This window comes from Gorilla gorilla, chromosome 1, assembly GCF_029281585.2.
Source record: "Gorilla gorilla gorilla isolate KB3781 chromosome 1, NHGRI_mGorGor1-v2.1_pri, whole genome shotgun sequence".
Taxonomy (NCBI): domain Eukaryota; kingdom Metazoa; phylum Chordata; class Mammalia; order Primates; family Hominidae; genus Gorilla; species Gorilla gorilla.
In genome coordinates, this window is record NC_073224.2 from 187,724,347 (window position 1) to 187,752,187 (window position 27,841).

At 38.4% G+C, this 27,841-nt stretch overlaps 2 protein-coding genes across 3 annotated transcripts in view; both read right to left on the bottom strand.

Annotated features, from left to right (window-relative positions):
- ZFYVE9 (zinc finger FYVE-type containing 9) overlaps positions 1-27,841 on the bottom strand; it is a 133,030-nt gene that overhangs the window by 85,571 nt on the left and 19,618 nt on the right. For both annotated transcript variants that reach the window (XM_055348911.2, XM_055348908.2), the window contains exon 4: positions 21,702-23,809. In XM_055348911.2, coding sequence (XP_055204886.2) covers positions 21,702-23,809 — 2,108 coding nt within the window. The remainder of the gene's footprint in view (positions 1-21,701; positions 23,810-27,841) is intronic.
- On the bottom strand, positions 7,182-9,271 carry LOC101136170 (anaphase-promoting complex subunit 10-like). Its single transcript, XM_019018588.3, has one exon. It carries the CDS (start codon positions 7,734-7,736, stop codon positions 7,182-7,184), a length of 555 nt encoding a protein of 184 aa, XP_018874133.1. The 5' UTR covers positions 7,737-9,271.

The window sequence follows — 27,841 nt, forward strand, 5'->3', positions numbered from 1 at the left end:
AAGCCAGGAGTTTGAAGACACACTACACTATGACTGCACCTGTGAATAGCCACCGCACTCCTGTCTGGCTAACATAGCAAAACCCTGTCTCAAAAAAAAAAAAAAAAAAAAAAAGAAAGAAAGAAAAAGAAAAACCATACAAGTGAATATAAAATCACGTGTTTCAAAAGTGGTAAATGGTGAAATAAGATCATGTAATCTAGGCTCTAGCCTAGATTGGCAAGGTCAGGGAAGATTTAGGAAATGACAAGACATCAAATCTGAAGGATGGGTAAGAGTTTTCTGTGAACAAAGAGGTGCCAAGAAGAGACAGTAATAGAGGAAATAGTATGTACACAGTTCCTATTAGGGTAAGAAGCATGGACCCACCAAATAACTAAAAAAAGTTAATATCGCTTGAGGCCCCAAGAGTTAAGGGATGCATGGAATAAGCTGAGGCCAGACCAAGCAAAGGTTCTGTAGGATCTGTTTTGACCTTTTTAATAGAGCAATGGGAAAGCCCTTAAGCATTTTTTTTTTCTTTGAGATAGTCTTGCTCTGTCGCCCAGGCTGGAGTGCAATGGTGTGATCTCAGCTCATTGCAACCTCCACCTCTAGGGTTCAAGCCATTCTCCTGCCTCAGCCTCCCAAGTAGCTGGGATTACAGGTGTCTGCCACCATGCCCAGCTAATTTTTGTATTTTTAGTAGAGATGGGGTTTCCCCAGGTTGGTCAGGCTGGTCTTGAACTCCTGACCTCAGGTGATCTGCCCGGCTCAGCCTCCCAAAGTGCTGGGATTACAAACATGAACTACCGTGCCCAGCCCCCACTTAAGCATTTTAATCAAAGAGAAAGACATGATCAGATCTGTATGGGCACAGTGTAGGGAGAAAAAAAAGGAAGAGAATAAGAATGGATTTGGGAAACCTTAATGAGCTACTACAATTATTACAAAAAAATTAATTTATGATAAAAACATGAGCTTCAATAACCAACAAATACCTCCAAGGAAATAAGGCAAAGAACTCACATTGGTAAATACACAGAAAAAATAAATAAAATGGCCAACAGATATAGTAAATACCACTCATGACAAAATAAAACAATGAGTTTTATAGTATGTTTTTACTATGTGACTAGCAAAGATTTTTTTTTTAAACACTGATAATATCTAACGGTGGTGAGGCTATAGCTCTTATATTCTGCTGGTAGTAATATACGCTGGTAGGTTAATTTGACAATATCTTTTAAAATTGGAAGTGTTTATTCAGTATGACTCAGCACACAGTTTTAAAATTTTACCCTACTGAAAACATCCACATGTGCAAAGAGATCTACACAAGAATTATCTCCATATTGTTTATAATAAAAGTTGTAAACAACCCAAGTGTTCATCAGTAGTGTAACAGCTAATTAAACTGCAGTATACCCATAAAATGGAATCCCATTCCCATAAAAAGAATGAGATAGTTCTGTATGTACTGATTGACATGGAAAAGAAAAATATAGTCAAGTTGGAGGATGAGATTGGAATGGAAGTAGGGCCTTTTTCTTTTTTATTTTTAGACACAGTCTTGCTGTGTCGCCCAGGCTGGAGTGCAGTGGCACCATTTCAGCTCACTGCAACCTCTTCCTCCCAGGTTCAAGCGATTCTGGTGCTTCAGCCTCCTGAACAGCTGGGATTACAGGTGTGCACTACCATGCCCAGCGATTTTTTTTTTTTTTTTTTTTTTTTTTTTTTAGTAGAGACAGGGTTTCACCATGTTGGCCAGGCTGGTCTCGAACTTCTGACCTCAAGTGATCTGCCCGCCTGGGCCTCCCAAAGTGCTGGGATTACAGGCATGAGCCACCACAGCTGGCTATCTTTTTCTCTCCTTTTACTTTATATAATTTTTTAAATGTTGTATTGGGATATTTTTATTTTATTTTGATTAGTTTTTTCTGTACTTTTTAAATTAGAAAAAAATTTTAAAAAATTAGTTGCTTTTATGGGTTGAACTGTATCCCCCACAAATACTTAAGTTGAAGTCTTAACTCCTAACACCTTAGAATGTGACCTTATTTGAAGATAGGGTCTCTACAGAGGTAATCAAAATGAAGTGATTAGGGTAGTCTCCTAATCCAACATGACTGATAACCTTATAAAAGAGGCAAATATGGACACAGGTATACATACAAGAACACCACCATATGAACATGAAGATGTCCATCTACAAACCAAGGAGAGAGACATGGAAGAGATCTTTTCCGTACAGCCCCCAGGAGGAACCAACCCTGCTATCACCTTAATTTCAGACTTCTAATAACTGTGAGATAATAAATTTCTGCTTAAGCTGCCCAATTTGTGGTATTTTGCTAACTCTAGCAAACTAATATAGTTGGGAACATTCAGAAGTAGTGAGTTAGGCTTTGGGACAATAATCTCAAATAATGATTTTTGAATAAAAAACAAAGTATCTTAAAAAAAAAAAGGCAAGCAAGGGAGCAGCAAATGGAGTAAACACAGAAGAACCCAAGAATACCCATCTTTCTCAATATCCCACAGGCCGAAGAACAGTATAGAGAGATCCTTTTACGTTTCCAATGGGATTAGAGGAAAGCACAGGAGTTAGCTAGAAAAGTAGATGACTCTTCAAAGCCAGACTGTGACGTAGTGAGATTCATAGGTCATAAGAATTAGTATCACAGAGGAGACGGGCAGAATCTAAGAGATTTGAGCCAGGTTTGGAATAGTTTAAATAATCCTGAATTTGAAATTACTGGATAATAGTCAATTTGCCTAAAAAGATCAAGATGAAATTGTCTACCATGAGCCAGGTTAGTCAGTGCTTCTCAACAGGGGCACTCTTGGCATTTTAGGTGGGCCAGTTCTTCATAGGACAGTACTGTCCTGGGCATAGCAAGATGTTTAGCAGTCTTGGTATGCACAGGTTGCTAAATGCCAGTAGCAAACTCAGTCATTCTGACAACTAAAAATACCCCACTATATTCCATATACCATCTAAGTACCTTCCCCAGTTCTCTAAGCTACAGGCTTAGAGTAAAAAAGTAAAGTCAGTTCTAAAAATTAAGAGAATTACATATTTGCACACCTGAACTTAAATTATACTGCTGAAATATCTTACCATATGCCATATATCTTTATCACAACACAATCTACTGCACTGATTGAACTTATTCTCCATTTCCCCACACTAGAATGTAAACTCCATGGAATAATGAGCTAAATTATTTTTAATACTGTTATCTTCAATATTGTGTCTGAAACATAGTACTCAGTAAATATTTGCTTATTGCTTCCTTGAAAAGTAAAGTTATTGCATAAATAAATGTATGACTGGGACTAGGCGCAGTGGCTCATGTGTGTAATCCCAGCACTCTGGGAGGCCAAGGCAGGTGGATCACCTGAGGTCAGGAGTTTGAGACCAGCCTGGTCAAATATGGTGAAACCCCATCTCTACTAAAAATACAAAAATTAGCCAGGAGTGGTGGCAGGCGCCTATAATCCCAGCTACTCAGGAGGCTGAGGCAGGAGAATCACATGAACCCAAGAGGTGGAGGTTGCAGAGAGCAGAGATCGTGCCACCGCATTCCAGCCTGGGAGACAAGAGCGAAACCCCGTCTCAAAAAATAAATAAATACATAAATACATAAATGTATGAATGGAGAAACAAACATTAATGTAAACTTTTTGGGGAAGGACTATATGATTCATATCCAAATTCAGAAAATAATCTAGAGCCATTCAACTTTTGCAACAACACATTTTAATCTGTTTATAAGAATGACCTCAAGATTTGTATGCCTAATGGTTACAGCTGACATCATATGGCAGGATCCGTATGACCTGCCTAAGCGTAAAGAGACAAAGTAAGGTAATTTATAATATATATTCTATACGATGTTCCAGCTAAGTACTGGTTAAAAGGTTCCATTTGTGTGTTTATATGTAATTTTTTTTAATGTGGCACTTCTGTGTTCCTATTTCAACTTGATTATTCTCTAGTCAGATGACCTTATGGGAATAATTTAAACTCTCTAGGTCTTAGTTTTTCTCACATGTAAAATAGAAATGCTAATACAGTATTCCCTTCATATGGCTTTTATGAAGATTAAATGAAATTATATGTATAAAATGTAGCATATAATAGGTTCTAAATGGATGTTGGTACCTTTCTTATTTCCCTTTCCTTTCCTTTTAAAATTTCCCACTACAGGCTTTCCACATAACAAATCCTATTGCTAAATCTGTGAACATGCTTTATATTCAAAGTACCACTTTGTGCCTATTTATACCCTCTTACAGTGTGAATAACACTTATTCCTTTGCAATTCTTGAAAATTCAAATCATCAAATGCTCACTTATTTCTTTCCAAATTAGAAAATGCAAAAAATGATGTCCCAGGTCTTCAAAAAGCCCTATAATTATGATAAAAATAATTGTGACGTGAGAATAATAAAAACAGGAGAGGAGAGTGCATAGAACTGACCAGTGTCCAGCTGTTCACAAAGACCAGTGAAAGTAACAACTTATAAAAATTGTCAAATGCAAGAGTACTTTATCCCTCCACTTATTAGCACATAGCAAAAATCAGTATCATAAGATCTAAAGCAGTTCAAACAAATCCAGACCCTTGCCTCTGTCTAAACACCTGTTTAAACTTCACTGTTATTAATAGAAAACAATAATAATTATCAGAGTCATTTTAAGTGTCCATAACAGAAAGGGTTAAAAGAGATCTCTAATTCAGACTTTCAATATTATATCCAACTGAGGCTGTACCAGCCCAGCCAACATGGTGAAACCCCATCTCTACTAAAAATATACAAATTTGCTGAGTGTGGTGGCACATGCCTGTAATCCCAGCTACTTGAGAGGCTGAGGCAAAGAAAATTGCTTAAACCTGGGAAGGGAAGCGGAGGTTGCAGTGAGCTGAGGTTGTGCCACTGCACTACAGCCTGGGCGACAAGAGCAAAACTGTCTCAAAAAAGAAAAAGAAAAAAAAAAAGAGCCAGGCATGGTGGCTCACGCCTGTAATCCCAGCACTTTGGGAGGCTGACGTGGACAGATCACAAGGTCAGGAGTTCAAGACCAGCCTGAACAACATGGTGAAACCCCGTCTCTACTAAAAATACAAAAATTAGCTAGGCGTGGTGGTGGCACGCACCTGTTATCTCAGCTACTTGGGAGGCTGAGGCAGGAGAATCACTTGAACCCAGGAGGTGGAGATTGCAGTGAGCTGAGATCGCGCCATTGCACTCCAGCCTGGAAGACAGAGTGAGACTCCATCTGAATGAATGAATGAAAGACAGACAGACAGACAGACAGACAGACAGAAAGAAAGAGAAAGAAAGAAGGAAGGAAGGAAGGAAGGAAAGAAAGAAAGGAAAGAAAGGAAAGAGAAGAAAGAGAAGAAAGAAAAGGAAGAAAGAAAGAAAGAAAGAAAGAAAGAAAGAAAGAAAGAAAGAAAGAAAGAAAAGAAAAAAGCAAAATAGCTCGAACTCAATGAATTAAAAAAAGTTTTTTTTTGAGTCAGAGTCTCTCTCTGTTACCCAGACTAGAATGCAGTGATGCAATCTCGGCTCACTGCGACCTCCCAAGTAACTGAGACTACAGGTACACGCCGCAATATCCAGCTAATTTTAGTATTTTTAATAAAGATGGAGTTTTGCCACGTTGCCCAAGCTAGTCTTGAACTCCTGACCTCAGGTGATTCACCTGCCTCGGCCTCCCAAAGTGCTGGGATTACAGGCATGAGCCACTGCGTCCAGCCTAAAATTACTTTTTTTTTTTTTTTTTTTTGAGATGGTTTTGCTCTTGCTGCCCAGGCTGGAGTGCAATGGTGCGATCTCGGCTCACTGCAACCGCCGCCTCCCAGGTTCAAGCGATTCTCCTGCCTCAGCCCCCTGAGTAGCTGGGACTACAGGCATGTGCCACCATGCCCGGCTAATTTTGTATTTTTAGTAGAGTCAGGGTTTCTCCATAGGTCGGTCAGGCTGGTCTTGAACTCCCGACCTCTGGTGATCCGCCCACCTCGGCCTCCCAAAGTGCTGGGATTACAGGCATGAGCCACCGTGCCTGGCCCTAAAATTACTTTTTAAAAATATGTTTCCTTCAGACATATCTGTTTTTATGCCCAAGAATAATTTAATTGTAAACAAAGCATAAGCTTGCATTCTGTTCTATTCATATGTCATCATAAGCATTTTCTACACTGCCTTGTAATAATTTTTAATGGCTGAAGCAAATATATGTATTGTATTTAACTTACCATTAACCTTTTTTTTTTTTTTGAGACATGGTCTCGTTTATCACCCAGGCTGAAGTGTACTGGCACAATCATGGCTCACTGCAGCCTCGACCTCCTGGGTTCAAGTGATCCTCCCAACTCAGCCTCCCAAGTAGCTGGGACTACAGACATGCCCTACCATATCCAGCTATTTTTTAATTTTTAGCAGAGATGTTATGTTGCCCAGGCTGGTCTCAAACTCCTAAGCTCAAGGAATCCTTCCACCTCAGCCTCCCAAGTAGCTAGGACTACAGGCATGAACCACCACATCCAGCCATTTTTTAATTTTTAGTAGAGATGAGGTCTCACTGTGTTACCTGGGCTGGTCTTGAACTCCTGAGCTCAAGTGATCCTCTCACCTTGGCCTCCCAAAGGGCTGGGATTACAGGAATGAGCCACCACACCTGGCCCATTATCCAATTTTGGACACAAATTACTTTAAATGTATTTGCTACTTAGTTTAGTAACACTAAAATACACATCTTTTTGTTTACTGCACTTGTTTTAAGAATTATTTACTCAAAAAAGGAATCATTAGCTCAAAAAATTGGAACATACGTCCCCTTTTGTTTGGCAGAGATGAGGTCTTGCCATGTTGCCCACACTGCTCTTGAACTCCTGGGCTCAAGCGATCTGCCTGCCTCAGCCTCCCAGAGTGCTAGGATTTACAGGTGTGAGCCACCATGCCCAGCCACACATATGGTTTTTTTTTTTTTAGTAATGTAAAATATGTGAGCTTTATTACATGTTAAAGATAATATGACCCAAATTTATCAAAATTACAATAAAATATTTTTAAATATATACAAAGTTGCAAATAACTGATGCTTTTTTCAATAAAGGTAACTGATATACTATTTAAAGACAGGATAAAACAAAGATACGTTTAATGACTTCCATATCATTTTAAAGTCACCTTATTGAACAATACATCATGAAATCTATAGTACATCTAGGAAATTTACCAATGGCGCTCTCTTCTACCAGTGTGTATATTTTAATTTGTCTCATATGGGTGTCTTTTCCATTTTGATGACTGGCTAGAACAGCAATCTGTATCATTAACGTGCAAGTTGGCTTCCTATGATTATCAGTTAAGGGAATGTGAATCCAGCCACTTGGTTCCACCAATTCAAGTTGCCGAATTTCTTGAAGGTTGTGAAAATTATTCCCTACTTTGGCTGAAATCTTGCTTGGAGTATAGCTTTCATCAGATTTGTAGTCTGCATAAATATATAATGTCTTAACTGTTGTTTTTCTTCTGAATTGGATGTTCACTAAATGAGGCTGGGAGCCATCTGATTGCCAATAAGTTTCTAGATTGTCATCTCGTAACTGATCCACTCCAAATCCTGGTTTGCAAGATGAGAGTGACCAAACAGCTTGTGACCCAATTTCCCGTACTGTTCCAGTCTTTTCCAACTGCTCAGGGTCAGTACCAGGAGGTGTCTTGTTTGGTGTGGTCATGTTTTAAATATTCTGGCTGCTTGCCAAAACTCAGGTTCTCAGGATCTCCAGCAGCTCTGTGCCACTCCCACTCGGCTTCCTAGGACAGCCTGGGTTCCCCAGCGACCCACGTGTGGCTTTTTAAATGTGTAAATATGCCAGTGTCAATTTCACTATCTATCATACTATCAACATTTTCTATTTTTTGTTATATAGGCATAAAATTTTAAAAATTTTAATTTCTACCTCTTAGTATCTAGTAAATTAAAATATTTCTCCATTGTTTACTAACCCATCTAAACATCTTTTTGCCCATTTATATATTGAAAATGTGATGGTTTTAAACACTAATGTAGATGCTGTAAATAATAAAGACACTTGGCCAGTTGATACTGTATAACCAACTTCTGATTTGTTCTGCCAGAGGAAGCATTGATTTAAGACTCGATATACAACAACAACATAAACTGTGTTTTTCTTTCTTTTTTGAGACAGGGTCTCACTCTGTCACCCAGGCTGGAGTGCAGTGGTGTGAGCACAGCTCACTGCAGCCTCGATCAGCCTGGGCTCAGGTGATCCTCTTGAGTAGCTGGGACTACAGGCACATGCCACCATGCCCAGGCTGGTCTAGAATTCCTGGGCTCAAGTGATCTGCCTGCCTTGGCCTCCCAAAGTGCTGGGATTACAGGCGTGAGCCACCGCACCTAGACTGTTTTTCAAATAATCCTCTTGTTTAAAAAAATTATAATCCAGTGTATTGTGCTTGCCATCGGTGCCTGTGTCACTCTCTGGTAAAGGTGTGTCATTGTTGGCCGCAACCTCTGGGCTGGGATGAGCCATGCTCCTGGTGCAGTAGGGGAGCCCAGCCATGGCCAGTACAGTGGTAGCAGTCGGACTGACCATTGCTGCTGCAGGATTTGCAGGCTGTTATGTTTTGCAACCCTTATATAAGGCATGTGGAACCTCAAGTAAAACAAATTTTTCGGCCAGGTGTGGTGGCTCATGCCTGTAATTCCAGCACTTTGGGAGGCCAAGGCGGGTGTATCATGAGGTCAGGAGATCAAGACCACCCTGGCTAACACGGTAAAACTCATCTGTACTAAAAATACAAAAAATTAGCCGGGTGTAGTGGCATACGCCTGTAGTCCCAGCTACTTGGGAGTCTGAGGCAGAAGAAACATTTGAACCCAGGAGGCAGAGGTTGCAGTGAGCCGCGACTGCGCTATCGCACTCCAGCCTGGGCAACAGAGCAAGACTCCATCTCTAACAAAACAAAACAAAACAAAAAAACCCCAAAACAAACAACAACAACAACAACAAAACAAATTTTTCAAAGCCTACCAAAATCTGCCTTCAGTGGTGGCTATTACAGAGGTATGTTTGAACCCGAAACGACAAAATGGAAAGCAGCATTAATAGTAGCTGTAAGAACTACTGCCAATAAAGAGAAAATAAGAGGTGCTCACTGACAAATGATGCTCTTAAATCATCCAGGTAGATCTTCTTCTATCATAACCAAAAATCAATGGAGCAAAAGATTTACTAGAATGTCAAGCTAAAAAATGAAGTAAATGTATGAATTTTAAGTTCATATTACTTTATGTATATGAGTACCAATTTTTTGTAAAAAAAAAAAAAAAAAATGCCTCAACGCTACAACAAAAATGTGACTTACCTAGATTAAATGGATAAACTTCTAAAAACACAAAATCTACCAAGACTGAATCAGTAATAAACAGAAAATCTGAATAAACCTATAACTAGTGGGGAGACTGAATCAGTAATCAAAAACTTCCCAACAAAGTAAAGCCCTAGATCAGATGATTTTGGTGGCAAATTCTACCTAACATTTAAAGAACACCAATCCTTCTCAAACTCTTCCAAAAAATTGAAGAGGAGGAAATACTTCCTAACTCCTTCTGTGAAGCCAGCACTATCTTGATACCAAAACAAGGCAAACATATTATAAGAAAACTACAGACCAATATTCTGTATGAATGTATATTGATACAAAAATCCTCAAGAAAATAATAGCAAATTGAATTGAACATATTGATAGAATTATACACCATGACCAAGTGATATTTATTACTGGAATGCAAGGATAATTCAACTTATGAAAATCAATTAATGTAATCACATTACCTGAACAAAATGAAACAAAAAACCCCAAATGATCATCTCAATTCATACAGAAAAAGCATTTAACAAAATTCAACACTCTTTCATGATTTAAAAAAAACTTTAAAAAACCCTAGTAACAGAAGTAAATTATCTCAGCATAATAAAGGCCATATATTAAAAACCCAGAGCCAACATCATATGCACTGGTAAAAGACCGAAAGCTAGCCTGGCCAACATGGTGAAACCCTGTCTCTACTAAAAATACAAAAATTAGCCAGGCATGGTGGCATGTGCCTGTAATCCCAACTACTCAGGAGGCTGAAGAAGAAGAATTGCTTGAACCCGAGAGGCAGAGGTTGCTTTGAGCCAAGATCGCGCCACTGCACTCCAGCCTGGGTGACAGAGCGAGACTCCATCTCAAAAAAGAAAAACAAAAAACAAATAAACAACAACAACAACAACAACAACAACAAAAACGACTGAAAACTGGCCAAGCATGGTGACTCACACTTGTAATCCTAGCACTTTGGGAGGCCAAGACAGGCAGATCGCTTGTGCCTAGACACTCAGAACCAGCCTGGGCAACACAGTAGACCTCATGTCTACTAAAAATAAAAAAAAATTAGCCAGGTGTGGTAGTGCACGCCTGTTAGTCCCAGCTACTTGGGAGGCTGAGGTGGTAGGATACCTTGAGCCCAGGAGGTTGAGGATGCGGTGAGCTGAGATCATGGCAACGCACTCAAGCCTGGGTGACAGAATGACACCCTGTCTCAAAAAAAAAAAAAAAAAGACTGAAAGAGCTTTTGCTTTAAGATAGAAACAAGACAAGGATACGTACTTTTGCCATGTCTATTTAACATAGTATTGGAAATTTAGCCAGAGCAATTAAAAATAAATAAAAGGCATCCAAGTTGGAAAGGAAAAGGTAAAATTATCTCTGTATACTGACAACATATGCTACATTTAGAAAACCTTAAAGATTCCCCGCAAACACACAAAAACTGTTAGAGCTAATAAATGCAGCAAAGTTTCAGGATACAAAAATCAACAAAAAACTCCATTGCATTTCTACATACTAATAATGAATTATCCAAAAATGAAATTAAGGAAACAATTCCATTTACAATGGCATCAAAAAGAATAAAATACCTAGAAATTAACTTAACCAAGGAGGTAAAATACTGTACAGTGAAAACTACAAAAGACAAAAGATTGCTAAAAGAAATTAAAGAACATATAAATAAATGGAAAAAATCCCATGTTCATGGACTAGAAGGCTTATTATTAAGATGTCAACAATGCCCATAGTGATCTACAGATTCAACGCAATCTCTATCAAAACCCTAACCATGTTTTCTGCAGAAACAGAAAAATCCATTCTTAAATTCAAATTGAATCTCAAGGGATCCAGAATAGCCAAAATAATCCTGACAAATAACAACCCCAGAGGACTCACATTCCGTGGTTTCAAAACTTACTATGAAGCTATGGTAATCAAAACCATGTGGTACTGACATTAAAGACAGACATAAAGACCAATGGAATAGAAAAAAGCCCAGAAATAAACTCTCACTTATATGGTCCAGTTAGTTTTGACAAGAGTGCCAAAACCATTCCACAGGAACAGAACAGTCTTTCCAACAAATGGTACTGAGAAAACCAGATATCCACATTCAAAAGAATAAAACTAAGCTAATACTATACACAAAAAATTAACTCAAAATGGATAAAAGACCTAAATGCAAGCACTAAAACTGCAAAACACTTAGAAGAAAACATAAGGGAAAGACTTCATGACATCAAATTTGGAGATGATTTCTTTGATATGACACCAAAAGCACAGGCAACAAAAGAAAATGTAAGTTGGAGTTCATCAAAATTAAAAACTTTGGTGCATCAAAGGACAACAGAATGAAAAACCCAAGAATAAGAGAAAATATCTGCAAATCATTTATGTGATAGGAGACTGAATTATATATAAAGAGCTCTAAAACTCAACAACAGAAAACACAACCCAATTTAAAAATGGGCAAAAGACCTGAATAGACATTTCTCCAAAGATTTTTAATATAGAGACCAGTAAGTACATGAAAAGATGCTCAACATCACTAATCATTAGAGAAATACAAACCAAAACCACAATGAGATACCACTTCACACCTATTAATATGGCTATTATCAAAACAACAGAAAACAAGTGTCGACAAGTGTATTAGTCTGTTTTCACATTGTTATGAAGAACTACTGGAGACTGGATAATTTATGAAGAAAAGGGATTTCACTGACTCACAGTTCCACAGACTTAACAGGGAACATGACTGGAAGGCCCCAGGAAACTTACAATCACGACAAAAGGCAAAGGGGGAAGCAAGCACATCTTACCATGGTGGAACAGGAGAGACAGAGCATGCAAAGGGGAAAGTGCCACATACTTTCAAACAACCAGATCTCATGAGAACTCACTATTATGAGAACAGCAAGGGGGAAATCTGCCCCCACTATTCAATCACCTCCTACCAGACCCCTCCCCCAACACATGGGGATTACAATTCGAGATGAGATTTGGGTGGGGACACAGAGCCAAAGAAGATGTGGAGAAACTGGAACGCTTGTGAATTGTTGACGGGAATGGAAAATTGTGCAACTGCAGTGGAAAAAGAATATGGTGCTTAATCAAAAAATCAAACACAGGACTACCATATAATCCAGCAATTCTACTTCTGGGTATATACACAAAGAACTGAAAGCAGGGACTCAAACAGATGCTTGTACACCCATGTTCATAGTAGCATTATTGGTAATACCCAAGAGGTGGAAACAACTGAAGTGTCCATTGATGGATAAATGAATTAACAAAATGTGGTACATACATACAATGAAATATTCAGACTTAAAAAGGAATGAAACTCTGATACACACTATGTGATGATTAGTATTAAGTGTTAACTTGACTGGATTGAGGAATGCCTAGATGGCTGGTATTGTTTCTGGGTGTCTCTGTGAGGGTACTGCCAGAGGAGACTGACATTTGAGTCAGTGGACTGGGAGAAGACCACCCACTCTCAATGGGGGTGGGCACCACACAATCAGCTGCCAGTGCACTAAAACAAAGCAGGCAGAAGAAGCAAAGATAAGCCTGCTTGCTGAGTCTTCCGGCTTGCTTTCTCTTTTTCCTTGCCAGATGCTTATATCCTCTCCTCCTGCCCGTGTACATCAGACTCCAGGTTCTTTGGGCTCTGGATTCTAAGACTTGCACTAGCAGCCTCCTAGGGGGCTCTCAGGCCTTAGGCCTCAGATTGAGGGCTGCACTGTTGGTTTTCCTGCTTTTGAGGCTTTCAAACTTGGGCTGAGCCCTACCACTAGCTTCTCTTTCCCGAGGTTGCCAATAGATTATTGTGGGAATTCACCTTCTAACCATGTGGGTTGATTCTCCCTAATAAACTCTTGTATATATACATATATCCTACCTATTAAAGTCATATATATATATATAATATATATATATATATATCTCCACATCCTATTGGTTCTGTCCTTCTGACTAATACATGCTACGACATGGATGAAATGTGAAGATAGACACAAAGGTACAAACATTGTGTAACTACTCTTATATGAGGTACCTAGAATAGTGAAATTCATACAAACAGATGGTAGAATAGCAGTCACCAGGCATTAGGGGCAAGGAAAGATGGGAAGTTATTAAGTTTGAGATGATAAAAATGGCCAGGCACAGTGGCTCACACCTGTAATCCCAGCACTTTAGGAGGCCAAGACGGGCAGATCACCTGAGGTCAGGAGTTCGAGACCAGCCTGACTAACATGGCGAAACCCCGTCTCTACTAAAAATAGAAAAATTAGCCAGGCATGGTGGTGGGCGCTTGTAATCCCAACTACTCGGGAGGCTGAGGCAGGAGAATCACTTGAACCCAGGAGGCAGAGGTTGCAGTGAGCCGACATTGCGCCACTGCACTCCAGCCTGGGCAACGAAGCGAGACTCCGTCTCAAAAAAAACAAAAAGCTCTGGAGATAGTTGTTATGGTTGTACAACAACAATGTGAATGCATTTAACGCCACTGAACCATATACCCTCAAACCCATATACACTGGTAAATTTTATGTTATGCATATTTTACAATAAAAAATTGTGACTAGTATTTAGAATGTATCAGCAGACTAGATATTGAAAGGGAGATGGCTTTCAGGAGAAGAGATGCAAAAAAACAAAAAATAGCATGAACTTAGTGCAAACATTTTCTAGCTACATGTGTTTTATCCCACTTTGCACCTAAGTTATCTGTTAATAACATTTGGTACTGAGTGAGGGCCTACTACTACCTTTCTGCTTCCCAAGGAGCCCAACCAGTGGCCATGTTTTAAAATCAAAGGCAGCCAGGAGCAGTGGCTCACACATATAATCCCAACACTTGGGGAGGCCGAGGCGAAGAGGATCCCTTGAGCCAGGATTTCGAGACCAGCCTAGGCAACATTAAATTTTTTAAAAAATTAGTGGCCGGGCACAGCGGCTCACGCCTGTAATCCCAACACTTTGGGAGGCAAAGGTGGGTGGATCACCTGAGGTCAGGAGCTCGAGACCAACCTGGCCAACATGATGAAACCCCATCTCTACTAAAAATAAAAAAATTAGTCGGGTGTGGTGGCAGGTGCCTGTAATCCCTGCTACTTAGGAGGCTGAGGCAGGAGAATCGCTTTAACCCAGGAGGCAGAGGTTGCAGTGAGCCAAGATCTTGCTACTGCACTCCAGCCTGGGCAAGCAACAAGAGTGAAACTCCATCTCAAAAAAAAAAAAAAAAAATTAGTCACATGTGGTGGCACATGCTCATAGCCCCAGCTACCCAGGAGGCTGGAGGTAGGAGGATCGCTTGACCTTGGAAGGTCAAGGTTGCAGTGAGCCACCATCATGCCACTGCACTCCAGCCTGGGCAACAGACCAAGAGTTTGTCTCAAAAAAAAAAAAAAAACAGGAAAAAAAACAGGATAAAAAAAATCCTTAAGAAAACTGATCTCTGAAGGTATAAGCCAAAACATTATTTGTCTTAATGTGTTACTAATTCAGATTTTATGAAGGTTATTCTCTATTCACGTCTCAAATGTTAAACAAAAATGACTTCAACTCAAGTTACCCAAAAATAAACTGCAACTAATTTAACACATAACTATTCAAAATAAAAATTTATATCTAATAAAATATTAGATATTTTTCATCTTTCTTTTTGAAATAGTATTTAAGGCATTTGTTTTAAAAATTATGGCATAAAGGCCAGGCATGGTGGCTCACACCTGTAATCCCAGCACTTTGGGAGGCCAAGGCTGATATATCAGTTGAGCCCAGGAGTTTTGAGACTAGCCCAGGCAACACGGTGAAATCCTGTCTCTACCAAAAAATACAAAAATTAGCTGGGTGTGGTGGTGTGTGCCTGTAGTCCCAGCTGCTCAGGAGGCTGAGGTGGGATAATTGCCTGGGCCCAGGAAGTAGAGGCTGCAGTGAGTTGAGATTGCATCACTGCACTCCAGCCTGGGTGACAGAGTGAGACCCTGTCTCCAAAAATTAAAAATAAAAATTATGGTATAAATGCAGACATTTCTCTCAGAAATGCAAAGAAAATAACATAAAGATCACCATAAAGAAACCTATTTGTTTTATTCTCTCAACTTTATTTATGGGAAAGAGCATGAGTTATACAGCTAGCAAGACTGTCAGGGTCCTACCGTATCAGTTTCTTCAATGTTAATTAGGGATACCATCAACTATCACACAGGTTTACCAGGAAGATAAGTTAGATAATAAATAAAGCACAGAATAGGCACTAAACAAATGCTAGCTCCCTTTTGTTTCTAGAAGTCAAAGTCCCTGAGTTTGAATCGTAACTTCACTTACTGGCTGTGTGATTTTGAACAAGTTACTTAATCTTTCTAGGCCTATTTTGTCACTTGTAAATGTGGATTTTAACTGTAGCTAGCTACTTCATAGGGTTGTTATGTGTATTAAATAAAGTCTGTAAGTCTGGATTTAGAAAAGCGCCTGGCACATGGTAAACACTCAATAAATATTAGTATCTCATTCTCCTCACAACCACCACCACCACCACAATCTATCTGCTTCCCACTGCAGAGCATCTGCAGCTTTGTAACTGTTCATTTCTCATTTTATATCTTTAAGTCATCTACAGTAACATGAGTGGTATGTTTTACCAGGAGGCCCATTCTTTTCCTTTTTTTTTTTTGCTTCTCTTTAGTAAAAAACAGAATACCAAGCAATAAGTAAATGCTCACTGAATGAAAGAACAAATAATATGTCATAATTTTTTTTTTTTTTTTTTTTGAGACAGAGTCTCTCTCTGTCGCCCAGGCTGGAGTGCAGTGGCGTGATCTCGATCTTGGCTCACTGCAACCTCTGCCTCCTGGGTTCAAATAGTTCTCGTACCTCAGCCTCCTGAGTAGCTGGCATTACAGGCGCCTGCCACCACGCCCAGCTAATTTTTGTATTTTTAGTAGAGATGAGGTTTCACCATATTGGCCAGGCTGGTCTCGAACTCATGATCTCAAGCTATCCATCTGCCTCAGCCTCCCAAAGTGCTGAGATTACAGGCAAGAGCCACTGCATCCAGCTAAAATTTTTTTTAAATTGTTTTAAAAAAGAACAAATACATGGAAATAGGTAGACAGGTAGTAGCACAGACGGGTCCTACAGAACTCTTCTTGCTTCTCCAAACTAAAATGCTTGTATCGCAAAGATAATATAACAATTTCACCATATCTCCAAGGATAAATACTGATTCTAACCCATTAAGTCAGGACTGGACTAGATTATTTTTTAATTCATCTAACTGACTGAAAGTTTGATGCCAAGCACAAAGGGCTCTTGAAATTTCAATTCACTATTAGGCTTTACTTTTCCTCTCCAATGTAACTATCTCACTCTCCTCAAACCTTCATCATCTATCCCTATTTCACCCTTTACAATGTTTATATTTTCTATATGAAGTATAAGCCAATCAGGTGTAAATTTCTTCACGCTCTCACCACTAACTTCATAAACCAACCTCTGTCTAGCCCCACCCACTGAAGAGCAAATCCTCAACATGTTGTAGATCCCATCCCTTTGGCCTTCTCAAGGATTTTTCTCTTCCTTTGTTTAATCCTCCCTTTCTCCTAAAACTTCTTTTCTAGAGAATCACCCATACCACTATATAAATACAACAGTATTTCCCATCCTCCAAAAAGGCATCCATAACAACCATCTCCATCTAATAATTGCTACAATTTTTTTCTGTTTTCATGGCAAAAGTTCTTGAAAAAGCCATCACCACTTCCTCCCTTCATATTCCACTTTCAACCCATTCCCATCTGGCTTCTGTATACATTGCTCCACTCAATCAGCTTTTTTCAATGACCCTGTTATAGCCAAGTCCAATGGTCCCTTTCCTGTCCATATCTTACTGACAGTATTTTATATAGGTGACAACCCCTTTCACAAACTACATTCCTCTTTTGACTTCCAAGAGACCATATTTTCCTGGTTTTCTATTTAACTCTCCGCTCACTCCTTGGCAACTGGTACTGGGTCCTCCTCTGCTTGACCACATGGGCTCAGCCCTGAGTCTGTTCTCTTCCCTTGGTAATCTCATCCACTCCCATGGCTTCCCATTGTGCTCCTTACATGACCTGCAAAGCTCTACATCATCTATTCCTTAACTTCCTCATCAGCATTTTTTTTTTTTTTTTTTAGTGGAGATGGGGTCTCAGCCCTGTCACTCTGGCTGGAGTACAGTGGCTATTCGTAGACATGATCATAACATGCTCAGCTTATGGAGTAGCTGGGACAACAGGCCTGTGCCACCCCACCTGCTTTCCCATCTCTTTTTATGTGACTCTTCCCTCGTTCACTATACTGGAGTTCCTTCGGTTTGTTGAATAGGTGCCTTCTTAACCTCAATGACTTTGTCCATGCTGTTCTACTTCCTGCAGCATTTTTCTCTCTGTTCTTTGAAGAACTGACTCCTCAACCTTTATGTGTCAACCTTGATGTGTCAACCTTGAACTATGTCACTTCTCAGATGTCTTCTCATACCTTCTTCTCCCACCCCCATTTTTTATATTATCCCTCCTTATCTCCTTCACTGCCCTTGCCACAAATCATGTTTTTTTGTTTTGTTTTGTTTTTGTCACTGGCCTAATCTTTACATACCATGAGGGTAGGGAGCACAACATCATTGGTGTAAGCTCGGCACCCAGCACAGTGACAGACAAATAACAGGCACTCAGTGTTTGTTGAATTAATCAATGATCTGAGACTCATTTACTCACTCATTAACAAACATTTATTGAGTACTTCATAGGTGCCAGGTATTTGTGCTGGATGCTGGATACAAAGACAAATCAGAGGCAATCTCAAGATCTTTACAGCCTAATGGGGAACAAAGACAAAGACAAAACTGCATGATAAGTGCTATGACATGGATGAGACCACTTTTAACCAATACAGCCTTTCAGAGGGTGTGTAATGGAAAATATTTCCCTGGGTTCAGCTTCACTAGAACCCAAGATTAATCTAAATGTTGGTTCTGTTTTTTTCATGCCAGATGGCTAAAATCACAATATCAATTACAAGGCAAGACAGATTTTCATGCAAAGTATGAGGGAAACTGTGAATTGCCATGTAATATTCTAAAGCAGCTACTTACTACTCTCATATCTATTCATTCCCATCAGTACATAAGAAACTAGGGAAAGAAACATTTTGGTTTGAATCTGTTCTTAAGTAGGAACAATACATATGACTAATTTAAAATATTTTCCAAAGTTCTTACACCCGTTATATCTAAATTTGATACCATCATCTAAAGATTGAAGGCACTGGATTTAAAAAAAAAAAAAAAAAGTACTGCTGCATTAAGAAACAGTATTCACTTATTGTTTAATTCATCTAACAAATATCTACTGAGCACCCGTATGTTCTAGGGCTGAGGATACAGCAGCAATCAAGGCAGAAAAAATCCTTACCCTCATCAAGCTTGGAACTGAATTGCAAAAACAAATAATAAACTAAGATAAGACATAAATGAAATCATAATTAGAAAGTCAGTAGATTGGCCAGGCGCAGTGGCTCATGTCTGTAATCCCAGCACTTTGGGAGGCCAAGGCAAGTGGATCACTTAAGGTCAGGAGTTCCAGGCCGGCCAACATGGTGAAACCCCGCCTCTACTAAAAATACAAAAATTAGCCAGGCCCGTTGGCGCATGCCTGTGGTCCCAGCTACTCAGGAGGCTGACGCAGGAGAATTACCTGAGCCCAGGAGACAGAGGTTGCAGTGAACTGAGATCACGCCATACACTCCGGCCTGGGCAACAGAGACTCTGTCTCAAAAAAAAAAAAAAAAAAAAAAAAGATTGCCATGACATCATAAATTCCAATTTATATACCCCTGAATCCCCAATACCTAGCCTAGAACCTTTTATATATTAGACACAATATATGCTTGTTGCAGTAAAGGGAATATAGCTATAAATATTAAGTAATTACTACGTATGCTTAATTTCTACTGAAATGGAACAAACTTTCTTTTTTTTCAATATATAACATTATTTGACAAAATCACATCGCTTGGGGTATTTTTCTAGCTGCATTCTCAGCATAATCCAATTAGTATCTATGTTTATAAGCCCTTTTCTTCTGAGAAGCTCAAGGATTTTTACAGATATTATCTCATTAATACTTATAACATCTCTAAGGTAAATGAGGGAAAAAGATGAAATTATGAATCCATAAGCCACATGAATCCATGAATTCACAAATTCCACAAATTCCACTCAGCAAAAATTCCAACCATTTTGCAATTTATGATGCATTTTGTGCATCATTTTCTTTCTGAATCCATCTAAGGTACCTATTTACTCATTATAACTGGATGTGCTGGCCTATACCAAAAATGTTTTCATTATTTACTTAAGAAAGCAAACATTTCAGAAAGTGTTACAGTAAGCAAAATACAGAACAACATAAAAATGATGAACCTAATCTACAAATAGTACTTCAGCTAACAAGAAGAAGACTGGAAAATATTTAGGAATTAGACATATTATTTTCTTCAAACTTTAGCAACCAGAGACAAACAAGCCCAGTGTTAGCTTTAGCTTCTTTCTGCTCCCTGTAATTTGGTTCTTTTGTGCTAGGATCTTCTAGTAAACCTTAGTGACTGCTCACCTAGGAACCATTTTCCTCCTCTCCTTTTTTTAAAATAAATTTTACTGTATACATTTAAGGTATACAACATGATGTTACGAGATACATCCAGACAGTAAAAAGGTTACTATAGTGAAGCAAATTAACCTATCTATTGTCTCACATAGTTACCCATTTTTGTGGCAAGAGGAACCAAAATCTACTCATTTTGCACGAATCCCAAATATAATATGATTTTATTATGCATAGTCCTCATGTTGTACATTAGACGTCTAGACTTACTCATCCTACATATCACTACTTCCCCTTCTCCTTTGTTAACAGAATCCCACTTTTTTTCAGGCAACACTGTGCTCAGCCCCAGGAGATAAATCATGATTGATTAGATAATCCCAGTCCCCTTTGCCTGTAATTGGTTATGGTCTAAAATTGGCCAATAAATTAAAGGAAGTTGCTGGAGGTCCCTTCCTCCCTGATAAGAGGGTGCCAAGAGTAGAGTAGACTCTTTTGCCCCCCAGCCAGTTTCTTTGTGCTTAGGAAGTTGTCAGGTTGAGACCTGATAATTAGAACTGAGATACTATCTTCTGACATGAGGGGAAGACCAAGAGAACTTCCACGATCCTGTCTCTGCACCCAGACATAAATCACTGAGTCTCATAGCTTCTGTTTACATGAAATAAATGTTATTTTCACCTAAGTCACTGGGGGTCAAACACTCTGTTCCTTGAAGTTGAAAGCACCCTAATTAATACAGATGGACCAAAAAATCAGGCAAGAAGGGAGGTAGAGATTAATCATTGAGCACTATAACTTCTGAGATCTCATTTAATCTTGACAACAGCCCAATAAAAGTTATTAATCTTTTTTGGTTTGTTTTTACAGATTATAAAACTAAGGCTTAGTAAAGTTATATAATTAATAGTAACAAAGCTGAAATTTTATTCTAGACCTGACACCATATCTCAAAAATATAAAATCTCCTTCCTTCCTTATTTACAACTCTAAACAAACAAACAAACAAAAAAGATGTGTTTTTAGCTAACAAAATTTGGGGAGAGCTAAGGAATATCATTCTTACAACCTTGTCATAAAAATCTACAGACTTCAACTCTACTTTGTATCAAAGTTATATGGGAGAAAAGACAAAAATATGTGTGCATGTGTATAAAGAGTTCCAGAATGTTTTGTATAATGGCAAAAATCTCACAGAAAAAAGTGGGATGGATTCTATGTGTAATATTTTTCAACAATTAAATGTAATTTTTATTTTTATTTTTTGTATTTAAATGCATTTTTCAATAAATAATGCAATAAGTTAATGACAAATATTTCCTAAACTGAAAGAATAACTTCCTTATTTCAAACTATTACATTAACCAAGTAGCTATCAATACAGAAACCACAAAGTTTACACTTCCTCAATTCTCATCTCTTCATAAAAACTGATTCAGCATAAATCATGGCAACAAAAAAAATTACATATACTTAGAATCAGTGATGTCATTTTTTATATAAAAATTTACTAGAACTGGGTTTTCAAAAATGCTATTTATGTCAGCTCAACTAGACATATATTCACCTTACATTGCCTTTATTACTATCTAATTCAGCATTACAAAATGTGCATGCCCGATTTCTGAGCGTATACATGCAACTTACCTTCCCACATGCTCTGCAGTGATGCCTCCTTTTGGTGAATGTAAACCTGGCTTCACATTTCATGCAATTTGGAGCCTGAGAATCCGGTACCCATACTGGAGCCACCTCACCCAGAGTGGTGAATGGCTTTCTGGCAGAAATTCCAAACTGACCAGCTCTGAGATCATTATCTGGGCTATCTGGAGCTAATGCAAGGCATGGTCTAGTGGAGATCTCAGCCTCATAACTTTCTAAATGTTCCCCATTTGCATCGACATTAGAGATGTTTCCCAAAGATGGACTGCATACATTGGTTGCTGAGTTTTCCCCTAATTTTGCTTTCCCAAGAATATCATTTTTATTTTTAGTATTATTTCCACTGTTTGCAGGAAAGTCATTTTGTAAATGGTCTGATAATGGCTTTGGAATTTGAAGTTTAAGATTAGAAGGTTGCTTAGGTCTTGCACCACCAAAAGGAACACTGATAGATGGCAGGCTTGCTACTACCTTGGGGGAAGATTGCCCAAGCACTGATGGAACTTGACTACAGAAATTACGTAAATAATTTTTCTTCATTAGGTCACCAGTGCTGTTTAAAAGTAGTCCGCTCCCTTCTGTGGCCTCATTTCCTCTCTGTTCATAAATATTTGAGTAGCATTCTGACTTGCTTTCCTCTATTTCTTTTTCTTCTGTTACTGAATCTTCTTTGGAGGGTAAAGTCTTTGGAACAAAAGAAACACCTGGGTCTTGCATTCCATAGGAATCACAACCATTAGATAGATAATTTGCTGCTGGTGTGTCTATAACAGTGGAGAAATCACATTCTTCACTTTCACTGATGCAAGTTCCTTTTAAATCTAGACCTGCATCTGCCAATCCAACACACTGTCCTCCACTATCACCATTAGTGTCCTCAGGCTGACTAATCTGTAGAAACTTTTCCTTTTCTTCGTTTACTTGGCTATCATTCATCTCATTTAGTTTAGTCAACTTCCAATTAGTCATGTCCTGAGATTCAGAGAAATGCTCTGTCATATTAAGGAATTCTGTAGTGCCAAGAGTTTCTTCATGTTCATAACCTTCATTTTCATCAGCCCTAACTTCATTAGGCACAAGGCAATCTGAACACCGTTCACAGTCGTTATTCCTTCCAGACCCATTAGGCACGTCTGGTTTGAGAAGCAAAGGTAAACCAGACCGGAGGGATTCTTCAGTGGTGCTCTCCTCTGCTGGCTCTTTTTTTGTCAAAATCCCCTCACTCATGTGGGAAAAGGAATTTGGACTCCCTAGATCTGTCCTAGGAGAGCTGATTTTGCCAGTGAGGTCCTCATCTGGTATATAGTTCTCTTGCTTTTTAACAGCAGGACCTCCATCTGTTCCCTGGGATGAGATTACTGAATCAACTGTTAAACTTGTAATCGCAGACATGGAGGGGTCTCCACCTATACTTCCGTCATCCTTTAATTGTGAAGGGGAACAGACACTGGCTAGACTATCAGATGAAGTGGGACACAGATGGTTAACAGATCTCCCCTCTGTTTTCGGTCTATTCAATGGATCCATTTGTTTCTCTGAGTTCATATCCTTTTCAGTGGACTCATTTGTACTAAAACTAAATTGATCAGTTTGTCTGTTTTCATTATCCAGTGAACAGCTAAAAGCATCCATAAGGGATTGACTATTATAATTATTACAATCCTGTAAATCGTTTTGTAATGTCCTTTTATCACAGTTATGCATGACAGCTACAACAAGAACATTCTTCTCATCTGGCAGACAAGCCAGGTTTCCACATTTCTTCTCTCCCACTTCAATAGCACTGCATTGATCATCCCGACTATAGTTTCTCTTAATTAACTGGTCTTCTGCAACAGCATTTTCATCAATCCACATTGTGGCAATCTCTGGATTTAGATTACAGTCCTGTCCATTAGCACAGTGATCCTCTTCCTCTGTGGTCAGGGGAGCTGAATGAGCCAGGGAGAAGACTTTCAGTTGTGGTTGTGACTCATTAGAAACTGCAGATTCATTCACACTGGCCAAAGTAGGGTTAAATGACAGCCGGTGAGAAGGGGGATCTAGAATCTTATTCCACTTTGTATCCAATAAAGTAGAAGAAACTGTTTCATCTGGAAAAAAATAAGTAATTACAATAAGTTTGCTTGTAACACTGGAAAAGCTTATGACTAAGTTAATAACATTTCTAACTATCGTTTGAAAATTAAATATTCCAAGGATATTAGATTTCTAATTCGGGGCTAAAAAATAAGAAAATATATTTCAGACAATTCTCTGCAATTATATGTCACCAAATGGTAATATCTCAGGCTATTCCAAACAACAAAAGAATTCTACCTCAATCTAGTAGCATAATTAAACTGACCCACAGGTGAATGGGACCCAGAAGAGGGGAAAGCACCCTTGGATTGAGCAAAGCCAGGACAGGTGCTAATCTAATGGATTAGATGGAAAAAGTATTAGAACAGTGGCTAGGATAACTAATTAAGCAGGAAGGAAAATGAAGAAGTTTTCTGTAGAGACTGAATGCTCTACACTCTGTATCATAATTGGGATGTAGGTTTGAGAGATATACCCATTTGCCAAAACTGGACAGTTAAGATCTATACATTCTAATGTATATAAAGTTTACCTTTTAAAAAGCTGTTAAAAAAATAAGAATGAAGCAGGGAGTGAGAAGGTGATGAAACAAAATGGCAGCATATGAAATGCTGTGAAAGCTGGATGATGGGTACACTGGGGTTTATTATACTTCTTACTTAAAAATATTTTAAATTTGCCCAACACATGTTAAAAAAAGTTTGCCACAGTATGTGAAATTCTGCTTGTAACCATGTCACAATACATTATTAATCAGGTTCATATTTATATTATTATCTGAGGACACTGGGCAAAAAGTGTTCATTTATCATATTAAATCAACATTCTTATAGTCTACCAATAAGCATAATTTCATATAATGTTTCTGTTTACTTTTTAACAGATCATAACTACAATGGCTAAGTTATTCTCTCAAGTTATAGGGCTACTGCATATGTCTAAGTAAATTAGAGAAATAAGGAACAATGCACTCAGTGCCTTTCTTGCTTTCTTCCTCCAGTATCTCTGATAATCATGGTCCTGAAATTATGCAGATATATTTGTAACCTCAATCCTCGTCTGTAACATTAATCTTCAATGTGTCCACAGCACCTTAATCAAAACTTTATTAAGGCATTTACTACACTGAAATGAAATAGTTTATCTACCCTTCTCTTTCAACCACTGAATGATTTCTGAAGGCAGAAATCATTTCTATCAATATAAGTCCTCACTTTGCATAGTGCCTGATAGGTAGAACATACACAGTAAATATATAAGTGAAAATCTACCATAGTAAAAGCAGCAGGATTGAGGAACATGAAGATTAAATGATAGCTCTTGCCTCTAAGAAGTATATAATCTCATTGGGAGAATAAGAGACACGTACAAACATCTAATTAGCAGTATGGAGTAGCATAGGTACAGTAAGTCCTCACTTAACATTGTTGATAGGTTCTTGGAAACTGCAATTATAAGCAAAACAACTCACTGTATAAAGAAGCCAATTTTACTATAAGCTAATTGATATAACAACAGTTAAGGTTCTCCGGCATACAGTGTATCAATTTGCTTAAAGTCACAGTTTCCAAGAACTTATCAAAGACATCAAGTGAGGACTCAGTGTCTGAAAACTATTATGTAGGAGTAGAAAAATAAATTCAGATGAGATAGATATTTTCCAGGATGAGGTAAGCGAGCTTGAATTCATGGAGGCAGGAAGAACTGGGCTATGCTTCAAAGACAGTTTTATGTAAGTTTGGAAAAGAAAGCATTAATAAATAGAGGGATAAAGAAAAGCATATCCCCAAATATAAGAATTGAAGGAAGCAATAAGTAAATCAGTTTGGGCTGAGAAAAGAATTAGTGTAAAGAAGTAGTGAAAAGTTGTTTAAAAGGGCACAAAACTCAGATTGTGTGAAGAATGGGCTTAGTATCCTCTGAAATGTCAAATCCTGAATTTACCAAATTTGAACCAGTAGAGATTTGAAATTTAGTAACACAGGATTCCTTAAAAGAAAAAAAAGCAAATAAGTCATATTTCCAATATGGTTCCTGGAAACAAAAAAATAGTTACAGCTTCTTACAATATTTAGCAATGTTCAAACAGAAATGATAGGGTATTAAAATTTTCATTATTCAACTGCCTCCTACCTGGGCATAATGTTAATTGCCTAGTGTCATCACAGTCTGTGGTATATTTTTTCATTTAAATAAGAAAATAAATTAACACAAAATGAGAAATCATTTTAAGTATATTCTCTAAGATATCACGAGGCTTGAAGTGATAGTTTTTAATGCAACTGGTAGTGAGATTCAAAAAAATAGTTCAAACAAATGAACCACAAAGTTACAACCAAGAAGCTGGTTTTAGAAATCCTTCTCCTTCTAAAGGAGTTATTATTCTGTAAGCAATTGCTCTATTTTTTAACTAAAATATTTTTACTGATTCAACAAAAATGTATTGAAAACAACTATACACAAAGCACCCTAATAGAATCTACAGAAGTCACAAAGAGACAAATGTAATGAACTAAGAGTTTTATTAGAGTCAGTGGTATTCTAGAAGCACAGTATTCACATGATTAGGTGTAATACATGTCTAAGTACCCTATGACTCAAAGAACTGTGATACACAGAGGGCTAAATCAAATAAAAGATTAAGAAAATACTTATACAAACAGTTGAAACTCAGAAAATAATATACCTTCCAGCCTGGTATGTACAAAACCCACCTGGATGATGTAAAACCCCAATGATTAGATTTCACATTTACATGAACCAGGAATGAGCCTAGGAATATAGGTTAGTGTTAGGTCATCAATGGTAAAATATGAGAAAAGCAGGCCACTCTGGTAGCCTTCCTCTCTCTCCCTTCCTGTCATGATTCCATATTCAATTTAAGGCTGGAGAGCATTAAAGATCTAAAGTAACAAAGTCAAAACTAATCTGTCTTCCCAACTGCTATCAAAGAATAGCCTGATTCACTGAATATAGTAAAGGTTTGTAAACCAACATGGAAATCATGGGCTTTATTATTTTTTAAGACAGGGTCTTGCTCTGTCATCTGGGCTGGAATACAGTGGCATGATCACAGCTCACTGCAGCCTCTATCTCTAGGGCTGAAGTGATTCGCCCTCCTTTGCCTCCCAAATAGCTGGGACCACAGGTGTGCCACCAGGCCTGGCTAATTTTTTTTGTATTTTCTGTAGAGATGGGGTTTCATCATGTTGCCTGGACTGGAATCATGGACTTTGGATGGAAATATACCACTTTGTAAACTTGTTAATGCCATTTCCTGTTAGAAATAGAGAACACAGGGGAAGAACGGTGAGGAGGAAGAAATTTAATTATGGCTTACCCACTCAAGTTAAACCAAGAGGGAAATTTAGAGAAAAGTCTTCCCTAAATAGAAGTGAATCTTGGCCAGGCGTGGTGGCTCATGCCTATAATCCCAGCACTTTGGGCGGCTGAGGAGGGAGGACTGCTTGACACCAGGAGTTTAAGACCAGTCTGGCCAACATGGCGAAACCGCTCCTGTACTAAAAATACAAAAATTAGCCAGGCATGGTGGCGGGTGTCTGGAATCCCAGCTACTCTGGAGGCTGAGGCATGGGAATCACTTCAGCCAGGGAGGCAGAGGTTCCAGTGAGCACTGCACTCCAGCTTGGGAGACAGAGCAACTTTCTCAAAAAACCAACCAACCAACAAACAAACAAAAGAAGTGAATCTTAAGTGGACGTTTCTACTGATGCTTGAGAATATATAATTAACCATTTAGGCAGTTGTGATGTAAATAGTTTTAAATGTATCTTTACTTTATTGGGCAATCAATATAGAACGAGCTATTTTTCTTAGTTTAGGAAATGCAAGCACATTTCTTGACCATACATTCATTGTATAGGGTAGTTTAGTAAAGCTCAGGCTCTAGTGTCACACTGCCTGGATTCTAATCCTGCCACTTGTTCACAAGATAACTTTGAGAAAAGTGCTTAACCTCTCTGTGCCTCTATTCTCATCTATAAAATGGCAATAAGGTCTGTGGGATTTTAAGTATCTGGCAT

Excerpts from the sequence above, each read along its gene's own strand:
- LOC101136170 (XM_019018588.3), bottom strand. The coding sequence starts at position 7,736 with ATGACCACACCAAACAAGACACCTCCTGGTACTGACCCTGAGCAGTTG.